General features: G+C 52.0%; 6 protein-coding genes across 6 annotated transcripts; 3 read left to right on the top strand and 3 right to left on the bottom strand.

Moving 5' to 3' along the window:
* Positions 1-909: 909 nt before the first annotated feature.
* DSM5745_10921 (putative SNF7 family protein (Cta1)) lies at positions 910-1679 on the top strand (the record flags this gene model as incomplete). Its single annotated transcript, XM_026752937.1, has 2 exons — positions 910-975; positions 1095-1679. The coding sequence occupies 2 exons, from the start codon at positions 910-912 to the stop codon at positions 1677-1679; spliced, it is 651 nt and encodes a 216-aa protein (XP_026598575.1).
* Positions 1680-1990: 311 nt separating this feature from the next.
* On the top strand, positions 1991-2908 carry DSM5745_10920 (putative thiol methyltransferase; the record flags this gene model as incomplete). The annotated part of the gene is made up of 2 exons (XM_026752936.1): positions 1991-2482; positions 2552-2908. The coding sequence occupies 2 exons, from the start codon at positions 1991-1993 to the stop codon at positions 2906-2908; spliced, it is 849 nt and encodes a 282-aa protein (XP_026598574.1).
* Positions 2909-3653: 745 nt separating this feature from the next.
* Positions 3654-5546, top strand: DSM5745_10919 (NRAMP family metal ion transporter; the record flags this gene model as incomplete). Its single annotated transcript, XM_026752935.1, has 3 exons — positions 3654-4298; positions 4350-4621; positions 4673-5546. The coding sequence occupies 3 exons, from the start codon at positions 3654-3656 to the stop codon at positions 5544-5546; spliced, it is 1791 nt and encodes a 596-aa protein (XP_026598573.1).
* A 527-nt stretch (positions 5547-6073) lies between these two features.
* DSM5745_10918 (isocitrate lyase 1) lies at positions 6074-7790 on the bottom strand (the record flags this gene model as incomplete). Its single annotated transcript, XM_026752934.1, has 3 exons — positions 6074-7330; positions 7381-7536; positions 7587-7790. The coding sequence occupies 3 exons, from the start codon at positions 7788-7790 to the stop codon at positions 6074-6076; spliced, it is 1617 nt and encodes a 538-aa protein (XP_026598572.1).
* A 2028-nt stretch (positions 7791-9818) lies between these two features.
* Positions 9819-12307, bottom strand: DSM5745_10917 (alpha,alpha-trehalase; the record flags this gene model as incomplete). Its single annotated transcript, XM_026752933.1, has 5 exons — positions 9819-9972; positions 10031-11772; positions 11825-11946; positions 12002-12074; positions 12140-12307. The coding sequence occupies 5 exons, from the start codon at positions 12305-12307 to the stop codon at positions 9819-9821; spliced, it is 2259 nt and encodes a 752-aa protein (XP_026598571.1).
* An 837-nt stretch (positions 12308-13144) lies between these two features.
* DSM5745_10916 (putative potassium uptake transporter) lies at positions 13145-15649 on the bottom strand (the record flags this gene model as incomplete). Its single annotated transcript, XM_026752932.1, has 9 exons — positions 13145-13406; positions 13455-13498; positions 13554-14265; positions 14324-14438; positions 14496-14789; positions 14848-15162; positions 15232-15368; positions 15438-15558; positions 15613-15649. 9 exons carry the CDS (start codon positions 15647-15649, stop codon positions 13145-13147), a joined length of 2037 nt encoding a protein of 678 aa, XP_026598570.1.
* Positions 15650-15860: the final 211 nt, after the last annotated feature.

Raw genomic sequence — 15860 nt, 5'->3', positions numbered from 1 at the left:
CTGTCGCGGCATTCTCCAGAACCAAGGATTTTAGGAGTCGAGTTCCGAGTGAGCGAAGGAGCAGGGGTAGGCGGCTGAGGAGGATAGATTTACGTGGGGGAGAAAACACACACACACAACAAGCGCGGAACGTACCGTCGACGACCCGGGGAAAGAAGGAAGTCGCTGTCACAGGAGATGCAAATTGCTCTGGTAGCTCTTGTGCGCTGCACGAGACCTCACCCTCACTTTAAGAAAGGGCGGTCATCCAACGGCACAGGACAGGAAGCAAGGCTGGCAGGCTGACGTGCGGCGGGCAATCGAGTCACGTCGCTAGTTGAGGTGTGCTGGAGGCAGAGCGTCTGGATCGGCCGGCAACTGTGATCCTGGACAGCGGGCGGAGATACCCAACAAGCCCAATCGCACGTAGCGGGGAGAGGTCTCGAATAAAACAGCGAGGGAAGGACAGGGGGATAGAGGAGAGGAGAGCTGTGAATAATCCGAGGGGGATGACCGCGACCGATCGTTTCAAGTGTGTCCGGAGAACAGTGGGAGGAGTGGGTAACTGGACGGCGCTGGGTATTAATAATTATAGACCGGTAGATAACAAAACTACACGCGATAGCGACTGCCTATGTTTATAGTAAAGAGTCAAGCAAAGCTTTTAGATACCTGAAGACTCGAATAATTCCGCAGACTCTGCAGTCAAGCGCGGCATGGGATTATTCATGCTCCCTTGATGATATCTGTCGGCGCCTGAAGGCGGAAAGTCTGGTTCTATTGGGCGGTACGGGCGGGCTAGCTGCCCACCTACTGGAATAGGTAAAGCCGAGCCCAGAGTCCCCAGGTACGTTCAAGTCACATCCAACATGCGCGTACTACTCCGTACGCTTTCTCCTCTCCACCAACGCCAACATCTCTGTCGCTAAAATGAATCGATTATTCGGTACGAAGAATGCAGCTCCGAAGCCGACGCTGGAGGGCGCTATCTCAAATGTACGTTAGCTCTCTGCCTTTGCCCAGAGTGCGCGCCGCCCCCGCATTTGCCTTCCACTGCCATTACCATTAACGCACTCGTTCCCCACTTTCTCATCTTGCCTAACGATGCTTTCCAGGTTGATAATCGGATCGCCAGTATAGATGTCAAACTCGCCGCTCTGAACTCTGAGCTCTCGTCGTACCAGTCCAAGCTCTCCAAGATGCGCGATGGTCCAGGCAAAAATGCGATCAAACAGAAGGCGCTGAAGGTCCTGCAACGCCGGAAACAGTACGAAGCGCAGCGTGAACAGCTCTCCCAGCAGTCCTGGAATATGGAACAAGCGGGAATGATGCAGGACAACCTGAAGAATGTTATGACGACGGTGGACGCGATGAAGACGACTACGAAGACCTTGAAGAAGCAGTATGGCAATATTGACATCGACAAGATCGAACGCATGCAAGACGAGATGGCAGACCTGATGGATATTGGAAACGAGATCAACGAAAGTATCTCTCGGGCGTATGACGTTCCTGAGGACGTGGACGAGGCGGAGCTTGACGCGGAGCTGGAGGCTCTGGGTGAGGATAGTCTGTTCGAGAGCTCCATGGGCGAAAGTGCTATCCCTAGCTTCATGCAGGATGAGGTGGCGCCACCTCAGTTCATTGACGAACCTCCAGAGCAGACCAAGGTCAAGGAACCTGCTACCGGCTTGGGATAATGCAGGCTGATTTTCTTTTCTATATCACGGAAGCATCGGAGTTTGGGTTGCTATCAGTTTAAATCTCGGCGGGCTCATAAACTTTCCATCATCATTTATATTGTAAATTCTTTGTCCGGCGCACGACCCAGTAATGTTCCTCTTTCAGCGTTGGTGTATCATGCATGTCACGTCAACAGTACCCATTCCAGATGCTTCTCTTTGCCCCGGATGGATGGGCGTCGGGACCCCACACAGCCCCTCAACCGTCATACAACCGCTCCTCCAAGCTTACCCTACAAGCAACACACATTTCCATCCATCTAGACAACATGCCGTCCCAGGCAGACTTTGAGAAGGTACATAATACTCTGGACCGGCATATTGAAGCCGGAAACCCTCACACAGGCTGGGAAGAGCTGTGGGCCGAAGGCGATAACATCGTCCTGCCCTGGGACAAGCGAACCCCCAACCCCTCACTCGAAGAAGTCCTAACTGCCAAGCGGGATGTCATTGGCGGTCCTCTGCATACAAGTATCATCGACGGCAACCCTAAGCGAAAGAAAGCCTTAGTTCCCGGGTGTGGAAGAGGTGTTGACGTCCTCCTCCTCGCGAGCTTCGGGTATGATGCTTACGGATTGGAGTACAGCAAGAGTGCGATTGAGGAGTGTAAGAGGGAAGAAAAGGGCGCCGAGGAAAAGTATCCCGTCAGAGACGCGAGTGTTGGTAGAGGCAAAGTGACCTGGATTCAAGGAGACTTCTTCGCGAGTGACTGGGTGGAGGGACTGGGAGGGAATCAGTTCGACCTTATTTACGACTACACTGTGAGTACTAGCATTGTACTAAGCCGATGACCTTGAAGCTCTCTCGGCGTGAGACTAACTGCTATCTAGTTCTTCTGTGCATTGCCGCGCTCGCTGCGTCCGTCTTGGGCTCTACGATATACGCAGCTGCTGGCGCCTTCGCCGCAGGGGAATCTCGTCTGTCTTGAGTTCCCCCGGCACAAGGATCCCTCGCTTCCCGGTCCGCCTCATGCCTCGCCGTCAGCGGCGTACATGGAGCATCTCAGTCATCCTGGGGAAGAGATCAAATATGACCCTAAGGGAAACTGTAAAAGTGATCCGCTCCGCGAAACGAGTGAAAACGGTCTGGAACGTGTGGCGTACTGGAAGCCAGCGAAAACGCATGATTTCGGGACTAGCAAAGAGGGCGAGGTGTTGGATATGGTTTCTATCTGGAGGCGTCGATAGGTTTGAATGACGCATCAAAACCTCGTCCACCATATTTGCCATAGTATACAGAGGATACGGAGCCACCACTGCGTGTTCTGTATAGAGAGAAAGATAAGCTTCTGAGAGGTATCGTGGATTGTCAAATCAAGTATGCGAAGGAAGATTGTGCAACTCTTGTGGTTATACACACGGCCAACGGGTCTGGATATGTATCATCCAGTGTAGCGCATTGTCTTGCATACAAGGGCGAGTTATCCAGGCCAGGAAGCATAGCTTATACCTCATTGACCGTTCTATAGCAATAGTGCATGGCCACAGAAAGATTAAAGGCCACAATGCCGTTGTCTATGATACTTGCAGTTGCTTTGTGGTCAGGGCCGATCCGAAACCAGTCGTCAACGCCGTGCCAAGGAGACTATTTGTAGCTTAATCCGGTGCGCCTCTTGGCGTTGCTTGACATATCTCTAGCAGTCTAGCTACTCCGTAGATAATCCTCTATCGCTGAGGAGCCGGGCATTTTCTAATTTCCCCTCATGGCCGCCACTAGATTAGTCCCCGCGTAACGATTGCTGCCTGCGATTCGGGCAATGCCGGGGCTTTGAAGCAACACACATCGCCCACAAAATCAACCTCGGACGGGAAGTCCGCCCCGGTTTATTATTGACGGAAGCTTGACATAACAATCTATCTTCTCAGCGTTTCCTTAGGATCCGACCGAGTTCTTCTTTCCCTCCACCGTACCGAGACCGTTGTGACACCCACCATGAACTGCCCCTCACGAACCGACGATACTCTCGAACACCCGGGCTGGAACCAGAACCCGCCGCCTCTGAATGCCGACGCAACAACCCGGGAGGACTTCAACGGCATGGCCAATTCCAAGGTCCACAGAGGGCATACAACCGGGGTGGGCGAAGGGGGCGGCATATCGGTGACCGAAAGCCCATCCCCAGCCCCCGACAGTAGGGACGAGCCACCCCTCAAGGCGGGCACAGCCGGCGGGGCGATCTCTGCATACTCCGGGCATCAGCCCGAGAGAAACAGTGATTCGCTTCGCCGTGTCTTTTCATCATTCCCACACATCTCTACAATCCCCTCTCGTGTCATTCAGAGTCTCGTGAAGTTCGCCCGTTTCGTTGGACCGGGATTCCTCGTCGCCGTCGCCTATATCGATCCTGGAAACTATGCTACCGATGTCGCAGCCGGTGCGGACTTCCGATACGCCCTCCTCTTTATCGTCCTTCTGTCGAACCTTTTTGCGATCTTCCTGCAGTCGTTATGCATAAAGCTTGGGACGGTGACGGGGTTGAACCTGGCGGAAAATTGCAGGGAACATCTCCCCAAATGGTTGACGATCGTCCTGTATATCTTCGCGGAGGCAGCTATTGTTGCGACGGATATAGCAGAGGTACGAACACTTCACGTCGATGTCATTGAAGGCCACTAAACAGTACTTCAGGTTGTTGGCTCCGCAATTTCCCTAAATCTCCTTCTTAATATACCCCTTGTTGCCGGCTGCGCCATTAGCATTGTGGATGTCCTGTTCATCCTCATCTTCTACAGACCAAATGGCTCCATGTGGGGTCTACGGCTGTTCGAGTTCTTCGTCATGGCCCTTGTACTAGGAGTCGTCATTTGCTTCTGCATCCAGCTCTCTCTCATCAAAGAGCAGTCAATTGGAGACGTCTTCCGTGGCTATCTCCCATCATCAGCCATAGTTCAGTCCAATGGGTAAAGCACACCACCAACTTCTATACCTATATACCCTTACTGACCTTATAGACTATACCAAAGCTGCGGCATCCTCGGCGCAACCGTCATGCCGCACTCCATGTTCCTCGGCAGCGGCATCGTGCAGGCGCGCCTCAAAGAGTTCGACGTTATCTCCGGCTACGCAGACCCCACCGCATGCATTGGCAGCACAAACGGCGAAGTCGAGTACCGTCCGTCCCTACACGCCATCCGCGGCTGTATGAAATACTCCATCATCGAACTCGCCTTGTCCCTCTTCACCTTCGCCCTCTTCGTCAACAGCTCCATCCTCATCGTCGCCGGTGCCTCCCTTTACAACTCCCCTGCCGCAACCGACGACGCAGACCTCTTCGGCATCTACGATCTTTTGTCAAGTTCCATCTCCAAAGCCGCGGGGACGGTCTTCGCCCTCGCCTTGCTCCTTTCTGGCCTCTCCGCTGGCATCGTCTGTACTATGGCCGGCCAGATGGTGTCCGAGGGCATGCTCAACTGGAGTATCCGCCCCTGGCTCCGCAGGCTCATTACCCGCTCCATCAGCATCATCCCCAGTATCATCATTGCTGGAGCCGTAGGCAAAGAAGGGCTCAACCAAACGCTTACGGCTAGCCAGGTCGTGCTTAGCGTTATCCTGCCGTTCGTCAGCGCGCCGCTTGTTTACTTCACCTGTCGAAATCGCTACATGACTGTCCCTGTGGAGCGGGTGCATGCTACGGATGCAGATATAGATGAGCAGAACCAACCTCGGGCCCCCGCAGAGGGGGATGACGGCGGTGTAGTCATTGCAACTGAAGGCGTCAAGATGGGCAACGGCTTCATTACCTCGGCCATTGCCGTCGTTGTCTGGTTGGTTATCGCGGTTATGAATGTAGCTCTGCTTGTGCTTGTAGGGATGGGGAAGGCTTAAGCTACCAGCCATCTAACTATCCTCTCATCCCCTCTCACGAATATTTCTTGAGAAAATAGGTAGGTAGGTAGGTGGAGAGATCAACCTAGCCGTTTTGCTAAACCCGGAGAGCACTTGCCCACCAATCTACTCTTATGACCTTGTTAACGATCAACCAAGAGAACCTGTCATGTTAATTATTCAATGAAGTGTCAAGTCAGATGTTGTGCCTCTCTCTAGCTTGTCATCGGCCTAAAATTGGCATGGAGTAGAATCGTAGGCATCCAAAGCAAAAGCACTCAAGGTACACGTGTCAGATCGAGAAATGTGCCCGTCGTTAGAAATATGAGGAAGAAGGCAGAGTCACTCTGGGCTGGACGATCAAGCAAGACCGAGTCGACCGACAATATGACCGAAACTACTTGTAGAGTAACAGCATATAGTAAGATATATATATATTCATTTCCATAGAAACAAGATACAAGAAGAGAAAACTAGCCAGAAGCAAACCCCTTACCCAAAATCATGCAAACAAGTTCGAAAAATATTCATGACTTGAACTGGTCTTCCGTTACACCCTTGCCCATCGCCGCCGTACTGCTCACACCACCAGTAACCATCTTGAGCATGTTATCAACATAGTTAGCACCAGACCACTTCTGATGCGTGACGACATCAACCTTGTTCTCCATCTCAGGCTCCTGCACAAGTTCGCCGTACGCACGCATACCCTGCTGGCTGTACGCCTTGGCGAAGGTATCTGAGATGAGTGCAGTGGTATGCAGACCGGCAAGGGTGATGAACTGCCAGGAGTAGCCGAGGGCGCCGAGGCGCTTGATGTAGGTCTCCTGCTCGTCGCGGGGCATGGCCTTCTTCCAGTTGAAGGATGGGGATAGGTTGTAGGCGAGCTTCTGCTCGGGCCAGACGGCGTGGACGCCATCGGCGAACTCCTTGGCCTGGTTGTAGTCGGGCAGCTTGCTCTCCATCCAGATGAGGTCGGCGAAGGGAGCGTATGCGACGGCGCGGTTGACGGCGCACTGCGTGCCGCCCTGGTAGCGGTAGAAGCCCTCGCGGGTGCGGGGGGCTTCCCAGTCGAAGTAGATATCTGTACCGGCGATTTCCTTGGCAATAGCGCGGGCTTCAGGGTTGGATTTGCCCTTTGATTGGGAGAGGTATTTTTCGATGGCGGATTTCTTGTTTGGGAGGGGGCTCTTGTTAATGACGTCGACGACGGCCTCGTCGAAGAGCTTCAGGCCGGCCTTGGTGAGCCATTCGTCTTCAATGGCTTGGAGCTCTGCGCCATTCTTGCCGGCATGTTCAGCGATGACCATGAGCTCGTTGAGGGGTTGGATGTCGGGGTTGGTGGAGCCGATGATGAAGGCGTGGTCGCGGTGGTCGATGGTGGAGGTGATGAGGGTGGCGGCCTCGGAGTCGGTACGGGCAATGGCGAGCAGGTCAGTGCCCATGATGTCGGCCTGGGCACGGATGGCCACAAGGCGGTTGATGTGTTCGCTGATGGGCACAAGCACCTTTCCAGCCATGTGGCCGCACTTCTTGGTACCAGGAGCCTGGTCCTCAATGTGAATACCAGCGGCACCGCGCTCCACGAACAGCTTGGTCAACTTCATCACAGCGGTAAGACCACCGTGACCGGTGTCAGCATCGGCAATGATGGGGCGCAAGTAGTCAACGTTGGCGACCTTGTCACGCTGGTTCTTGGGGGTAGTCATGCGCTCTTCGCGCTGTTTCCGGTCGTGGAAGAGCTGGGCCATCCAGAGATGGTTGACCTTGTTGGGGACGGTGTTCTACTGCCGTTAGCAAAGCCCTAAGCATTGTAGAATGGAGATGAGCGTACCATAGGGTAGTCTGCAAGATCGGGGGAGGGTTCGTCGGTTGAGGAGGCAGTGGAGGAACTTTGCCAGCCGGATACATAGACGGTGTCGAGGTACTTGGCCATTTGAGTGACCATTGTGGGATCGAGACAGCCATAGGTGAAACTAGCTTCTTTGTTCTGGGAGGTGTCAGCGCTATACATGCATAGAACAAAAGACAAGGACCAACCTTGAAATTGCGCTCCACAATCCCCCACAGTTTCTTCGCCTGGACATTTGAAGGGTAGTCGATCTTCAGATTTCCACGCTTGGCCACAATCTGCTCAGCAGTAAAGGGGCGCTTGGTGTACCTCCATCGGGAGTCTTTCCACCAGTTCTTGACAGCGGCGACCTCATCCCAGTACTTCTTATCTTCGTCTTCAAGGTAACCCATGATGGCGGTATTCAACGGTAGAACTTTCGAGAGAATATAGTACAACGTAGTGCTGTCAATGCAGTAAAGAGAAGAGCACGCGACAGTGGACAGGGGTCAGGTCAGACCGTCAGACGAGAAGCAAAGAGAGGAGAGGGATTATAGCTTCAACAAAGCCAAAGTTTAAGAATCACAAGCCAAAAACCGGGGGAAGAGCACGCAGTTATATGCAATGACGACTCCAGTATGTATGACTCTTGGTCGGTAAACGCTCGGCTCAGCGGGACAGACAGGAAGGCCTGGAAGGCCATCAGGCAGGCCGGCAGCCCTGCTACCGGCGAAAAGTCGCAGAGCATCCCCAGGTTCACAAGCCAGCTCCGGGTATGTGAGTGGCCATTGTAGCTTCGGTAGAGAGGATCCAGAGCTGCTTGTTCCTCGGTCTAAAGGACTTCTGCCTCAGGCTCTCGCCACGACTGCCACCCCCGAGCCATGCCCGAGCCCAGAATTTCGGTCTTTGCCCCAGCCCCCAGAACCCCGGATTGACAACGATACTGGGGCGAGCGGCGAGGTTGCGGTCCGCATCTTCCGTGGTTGTGAGAGAGCGCTTCGCCGTCTCGAGGATGCCCTGGTAAGTGATGAAGACTGAAGAACTGAGGACTGAGGAAGAGTTCCAGATGACGTCAAAACATGTGCCATTAGCATGTGTGACAATACATACATTACGGCTGCCAAGTGACCACCAAATCTTGTGGTAATCTGTGTAATCCAGATACGTCTTATCTCCGTACAACCATGTGCAATCTGCAATCCATCTCTAAATCAACGTCAAGAACACCCAAGCATATCTCAGCGCACTACTATCCCATGAAAACCCTCATGTTTTACGAGCTATATCTAGACTAAATGCATACAAACCAAGCACATGCTGCAGATTCCTAACCAACCCTCCGGGCCCAAGCCCAATCTCAACCTCGGCACAACTTGGGTACTGACACAAGGCTCCGACGCCTATCAAGACTAGTGTACTAGCTATCAGCTGAACTGCCGTTCGTCATTAGGCCCCTGCAGAATATAATAGCGCCGCAAGCATGATAGGCCAAGCCATGAGGTATATTTCTGACCCCAGATGTTCGCCGTCGAATCATCAGCTGCAGTGCATCGCTGGCGTGGCTCCACGAGAACAGCCTCGGGAGATTAAGGAGCTTCCGGCCCGTGTTATTTCGATAACTACTCTGACTCATGAGTATGCTATTATGGCAATTTGGACCTAATGCTAGCAGTTTCTCATAAGTGGGCTTAGTCTTATACTAGGGCCTGCTGTATTTGTTGCCTTTTCCATCTCTGTACCATAAGTTTGTCAGCAGCTTCTGGCTCAAGTTTAGACCCTTCCACCGATTTCTAACCAAAGCACACCAACGCTTCAAAGCCTCTATTTCTGGGTCCTCGGGCTCAGTACCTAAGGTACCTCCTAAGTATGCACCTTCGCCTTCCATAATGCGGTGTGCACGAGGGCAATTGTGCGGACCAGCCGATCCAGTTGTTGTACAGTGGATGGGCATGTTGCTACCAGGTATTCGACAATGAGCAGGCTGTGTTTGAAACAAGGCATTAAACATATGGCGAGACCTGGAGGAGGTTGTCAGCCCCAAGGAGGTCTGCAGTGTGATGGAGGATGGATAATATGAGCTCTGGCGGTAGTTTTTGTTTCTGAAAGATATCCATCTGGACCCGGATGTGACACCTGAGGTTAGTTTATACAGAAGGTAAGGCTTACTGAGGCGCCTGCCTCGCTGACCCGCAGCAATATCTAAGTCTAGGTATGTTCTGGGGATTCATGTCAACAGTGATAAAAAATAGATATTCAAATCTACTTTAAATTTGTATCCCAACCAGCATATTCTCAAGCTCGAAGCAAATAGCTACATCTAAGGTATTTTGTTAACAAAAAATTCCTGACAATGTTCAAAAGCCCCATACTTCATCAAGGAAGCCTTTTGAAACAGCATCAGGCGGGGCATAACGTCATCAGACATTAAGGAACGCAGTCATCTACTCAGGTCTGTTTTGAAACACGTGGTCACCACCCTGCGCGGAGACAGCCTTGCTGTACGTATCCCACGGGGTGACCGCACCAAGGGCACGTCGTTGATGGGCGTTGAGCATATCCAGGCCGTAAACGTAGCTTGCGTTGACCCAGCCGAATCTGAATGATTATAGTTAGCATATTGAGACCAGAATACAGTTAAAGGGTGAGGGCATACCCTTCTCGAGGAGCGCCCTTGAAGTCGACGCCCTGGTTGCCGTACTCGGCATCAACCCGGTGAGGATCAATAGGTCGGGTAACGTCATATTTCTCGACAACGACACCGTTGAAATCAACAAACGCTTTGGTAATCATGTAGAGCCACTTGTATGCAAGTCGCTCGGCCTCTTCCTGGTATCCGTATCGGGCAAAGCCGGTCCACGCCAGCATCTGCTGCGGTGCCCATCCGTATGGGTAGTCCCACTGCCGAGTTGGTCGATCTAACCCAACAGCACCACGAGACTTTTCAGTACCTGAGACGATTCCACCAAACTCCTCGAAGAGAGGAAGGGCCTTGCTGATCATTGCGGAAGCCTGGCGCGGCGTAACCAGTCCGGCCCACATAGCCCAGAGAGTTGTGGCACTCTCGTAGTTGGTTCGTTCCTGCTTGGCTGTGTCGTAGTCAAAGTACATTCCCTTTTCTTCGTCCCAGAGATAGGTGTCCATTCTCATCTTTCTCCTGCGTGCGCGGCGGTCCCACACAGACGATGACTCGCTCTGGATATCCTTGGTAGCTGGTGTCCGGAACTCGACGGGGATCTCGAGCTTGTCTTTGAAGTAGACCCGTATTACCCGAGCGATGTCGACCTCGTACTTGTACAAGAGAGAGTTCAGATCAACAGTAGCGAGGTTGCCGCAGACCCTCTCCAGACGGTAACTGGTATCGTGCCCGGACTCTCTGACTGCTCTGTCGTGCATGAAGTACTCATCCAATTCGGGCTCCTTCACCTTGCCAGTATTATAGGCTCGAACAAACTCCTTAAATTCCATGCCATGCTTCTCGGCGTATGGGGTAAGAAGATGAAGGAAATGTGAAGCTTCCGTCTCGGGAGGTACACCAATACCTGGCGAACGGTATCGTGACAGACCAGACACGGGGTCCAGACGTGGCTCAGCCATCCAAACGCTGTAGTACTCCTTGATGGCGGCTAGGATGGCCTGGCGAAGGAAGTCCAGGGCGCCTGGCTCATTCTGAATGCGGTCGTACACACGCAAAGCCATATCCGTCAAGAATGGCGGCTGGGAGCGCGACAGGTAGTATGTACGGTTGGCGTTGAGGATTTTCGCATAATGCTTAATGCAGAAGCAGAAGTTGACCACCATGGCTTTCGCAAGATCAACCCTGTTGCTGGCCAAAAGCCCGAGTGACTCCATGTAACTATCCCAGCCGTAAAGCTCGTTGAATCGTCCTCCTGGGACCACGAAAGGAACACCGGAAAAGTCGACTTTCCCAGTCTTTTCATCCTTCGTCTCCTCCATGGCCAGAGCGAGAAGTCCCGGCTTATCATTCAAGTCTCTCACATACTCTGGTGTGATCTCTGCAGCCAGCTCTTGTACATCGAGGCGTAGTTCAGGTCTCTCTTCAGCAATCCTCCTGTAGTACTCCAACTGTTCGGGAGCTCCAGGCGGAACGTAAATGCGTGGCCGAGGATCATCGGTCCAATCCTTGGGATCCCGCCCAGCCACCTCGATATTACGTCCATCAATTCTTCTAGTAAGAGAGTTCCAGAATGAGTTCTTAATGAGTCGCGAAAGTCGAGAGACAGGATTCTCAGACAGACGCTCCTCATCAAGAACGATCTGTTTACGGCCGTAGTCTTTGGCAATCGTTAGCTCTTGAAGAAGATTTGACAGCATGTATGTGCCTCGCACGTCAAATCTGTTGTAACCATGGGATGCAGCCGTTCCTACGGAGAAAACCTGGACAAATGTCAGTGCCGCTCATTTGCAGCATCAAAAGAGTTTTACGCACCTTAGGGCCAGCATCCTCAATGGTGATTTGCATGTTCCTGTCAGAGTCTTCGCTTTCCAGCAAGCGGTCAAGGGTTGCGTCAACATCGATAAGGAATTTCCGAGGGTTGCCAGATGTTGGGTCTGTCAATAAACAATTAATATATAGTTCCCTAGGCTTCACCGCTGAAGTACGCACCCATGCTGCCACGTCTCGTATTACGGTCACCAATCATCTCATGGAGGTCTTGATGGTTGAACGATTTTAAGCTCTATCGAACAGCCACCAGTCAGCAATGCCCTTGCCATTGCATTCGCAGATCGTAAGAGCACATACAGAAGAGAACGCCCGGCGGCGGTTCTTTATCCGATCAATCGATTCAGCGTTTCCATAGTAGAGATCTGGGTGCTGAAAAGGATCACCACCTGAGCTGGACCGTCGGTGCTGGGCGCCACCGTTGATGCCGTTCGATGGCGGATTCGAATGAAGTACCGAGTCGTCCATTGTACTTGTTCTTGCTCGTTATCGCGTGATTGAATCGAGGAGGGAGAAAAGGTATGTCGATAAACAAATGCTTAGCGAAAGCTCTGGGGTGAGCTGTAGTACCGTGCCCCGCGTAGTCGGTGAGATAAGGTATCGGCGGTCAAGATCACGGCTGATATGGTGCGATATGTCAAGGTGTAAGAAAACCTTGGCGGTAGAAAACGGTTAGTTGTTAAAAGCCAGTAAAGACAGGTAGTGTGCAATGTTGTATGAAGAAGATTGGGTATAGGAAATTGTGAAACGAGGGTATGAAGTAGTTGCTCCCAGGCCTTAGCACCAGGCCTTATGACGGCATGGGCCCGCCATGGATGACATAACCTACCTAATCTCTCCACTGCTGCTGCTATATGCGGTAACTGAAGCCGCTCGAGTGGCCAACTTCTCTGGTTGTGACAGAAATTTCGAGGGTGGCCGTAAAGGCCGTGTTTATATCTAACAGTTCTTTCAATCCCCGTACCCGCAGCGACAAAGGGGGAGCTGGAGGCTGGGCTGGGCTTACAGTTGAGCCACGTGATGGTCTTCCGCGGACTAAACGAGTCCGACCAGCACTCGATATGATGCATCCACCCCACCTGTCTGATCTTCCTTCATTTCTTCCATCATAATCTCAATCTTTCTACGCTAGCGCCCTGCAACTGTCAGAATTGACAGCTCAAAGTCTGCTCTATCACGAAACTGTCCAGGATTTATTGAAATCTAAGCTTAACTTCGGTAGTCTATCCCACGCCTGTCAACCAAGCCACTTCACCGGTTCACCGATCGCAAGACCAGCAAGAAGCTCCTACGGAGTTATAGGCGTCATCGGGTGTGGTACCGCCGAACCTTCAAGTTCAACGGGCGGTACTCCGACCACAAGCTCTTCGATCTATGAAAGGTTACACGATCATCCTCTATCAGGCGGTCGCTTGGTAGGAGGACTGCACGGTCCAGCTGACTCGGCAGTCCTCGATGGCGTCCTCGGATCATCAACGCACAGACCACGAGTTTGCTGAAGATCGAGAACTGGGCACTGAAGGATGTAGAAGCGCCAGGGTATCCTAAGCTAAGCCCGACATTGCCGCTGCGCGTGTCAGATTCTTATCCTGTATGGCGAATAGGAAAAACTCACTATGCAGAAACGGCTTCGAAGAAGATTGCAAAGACGGAGAACCCCTGCTATTGTTAGCGAATCAACAGCTTTGGTGTACAGCAGAAAGTCAAAACGTACTGGCTCAGCAGGGTTCATGATCCTCTTCGATTCTGCAACGCAGATGCAGAATATACCTAAGAAAATGTACCACAGGTCGAAGCTAAGCTGGTTTCGCATATGGGTCAAAATGTACCCTTTCCTGTTCTCGTCTGTCTCCGGCTCTGAAGAGTAGATACCGAGCGCTTTTTCCTCGTATATGTTTGAAGCTCGGACGGTGATTGCGATGGGAAAGACCGCAATATACATCATGACGAGCAAACTAAACTGCACCGCCGGGTTCACGTCTGCTAGGTTGAACGAGGCAGTGCCAGTATGCCGAGCCGATGCTGCCTGGAAGATTGCTGCCATAACTCGTGGTCCAACAGGAACATGGTTTACGGCGGGATTGTCGAGATCCAGGAGTAGAATCAGAAGAGTATCGACGAAATTCAAGACAAAGATGATTCCAGCCAAGGCCCAGGTTGGCCGGCTGCGGAAAAGCAGCACATAGCACCGACGTGGATAGCTCAGGAGGAAGTTGAGCGGTTCGTTCATTGACGAGTCTTTTGGGACAAGTTTGAACATGATCCAGATCACCAGTCGCAAAAAGCATGGATAGAGAGTGTTCCCAGCATACGCAAGGAAACTCATGACGAACATTGGGAATGTTGCATCTTGGAAAGTTACCATTGAGTCCGGCGTCAAGGTCAACCCTAGGTTATTCGCCATCGTCTGTGCCGAGTAAAAGGCCCTGTACCAGTCAACATCGAACGGGCAACGACTCTTCGACTGTAACGACCGATACGTACCACCAGACCTTGTTGAGGGCGCAATCATCAAGGTAATCTTGATATTTGGCTTTCGCATGCTGAATCCAAGCTGCTAGGCACATACTACCCAATAAGTTGAGACCCACGTAGTATGCTGCTCGATTTTAGCATTGCTCTTCTGGGCTCGCCGCGCTCATCGTGATGCCCATACCTATGACAATCTTCAACAACAGGCGAAGACTGCGATACTCAATACCACCAAGACGTTCCCGATCCTCCGTCGTCAGGTTCAAGAACTGCGAGTTCCTCCCTAACGTAGCCTGTGAGGAAAGTCCCGGGAGGTTTGCATCCCTGGACAGTGAAACAGCAGGCCGAATCCGTGAATCATAAGGTCTACTGGGGGCCCGAACAGACGTTAGGGTACCAGTCCGATTCAGAGATACGTTGCTCAGTTGTCGACGGCTTCCCTCGTCAATCGTATCATTGGCCGCATCGTCGTCTGTGTCTGATGGTTCAGTAAGGCATCTCAATGCACATGAAAGTCTTTAGAAGGGACAACGAACCATCTCTGCTAGGGGCTTGATCAACCTCAATGATAGGACAACCTCTATCACGTTCCCAAGGTGGAGGGATGTACAAGGCCTTGGATGCGTCGCCGAAGGTAACTGTAGGTTTCCTGCTTAGTTCCAGACTTCCTTTTTCTGGAGCTTCGGTCTCGAAGCCTGTTTCGAGTATCTTTTCTGGAGCTTTATTCTCTCCCGGAGACTCGTTGTCGGCAGACCCTTGTCCATTGGCGATTACACCATACTGTGCCTCTTGATCAGACTGTTTGCCCTTCCCCTTGCGTGCTTGCGAACGTGGACGGAGAACATAAGGCGCTATTGCAGGGGACAAAAACGTCAGCATTGATGTCAAGAGCAACACTTGAAAGGCATATAAAGGAATACCTATTTCTTTCAGCCGCTTCTCAAACCAATATAGCCGTACAACAACGACGAGGATATTGATGAAGCCCAAGTTTGACACAATGGGTACGAAGTATAGAAAAAGCTGCTGGTAGGTTTTGAGGTCCTTCAGATCAACACTGGATCATTCAATCAGCTGTCCCTTCCCCATCTGCATATTCCAGTCACAAACGACACGGTTGACGTACGGGTTCATCCCAGACTCCGTCGATGAACTGACACCGAAGAAGTACGAGTCGATGCCGCTCACATTGCCGTAAGGTAAGAACACTGCGAGCCCTAGGAGACCGAGGAATATGATGTACACGTCTGCGCTTATCAGTAACACGCCCGTAGCGATAGCAAGCAAGAACAAGAGCTCACAGTGCAGGAGGATAAAATTCAATGGGATTTTCCGCATATTTTCTCAGCTCAGCTCAATGGCAGCGTTGGCCCGGTAGAGTACCCCTGGTCCTATTCCGGAACCGAGCAAGCTCTGGTGAGCTATGGTGAGATACCAGCGAAAACAAGCAGAGCTGCAGAACGACCCTACCAAAGGGAAATGCCCTTTATATCCCATAGTGGCTTAGCAAACGCCACACCGTCAAGAGCTATCGGCTCTCTTTGTCGAG

Source organism: Aspergillus mulundensis (assembly GCF_003369625.1).
Source record: "Aspergillus mulundensis strain DSM 5745 chromosome Unknown scaffold_17, whole genome shotgun sequence".
Lineage (NCBI taxonomy): Eukaryota > Fungi > Ascomycota > Eurotiomycetes > Eurotiales > Aspergillaceae > Aspergillus > Aspergillus mulundensis.
The sequence above is the reverse complement of the archived record's forward strand: the minus strand, read 5'-3'. Positions and strand labels throughout refer to the sequence as shown.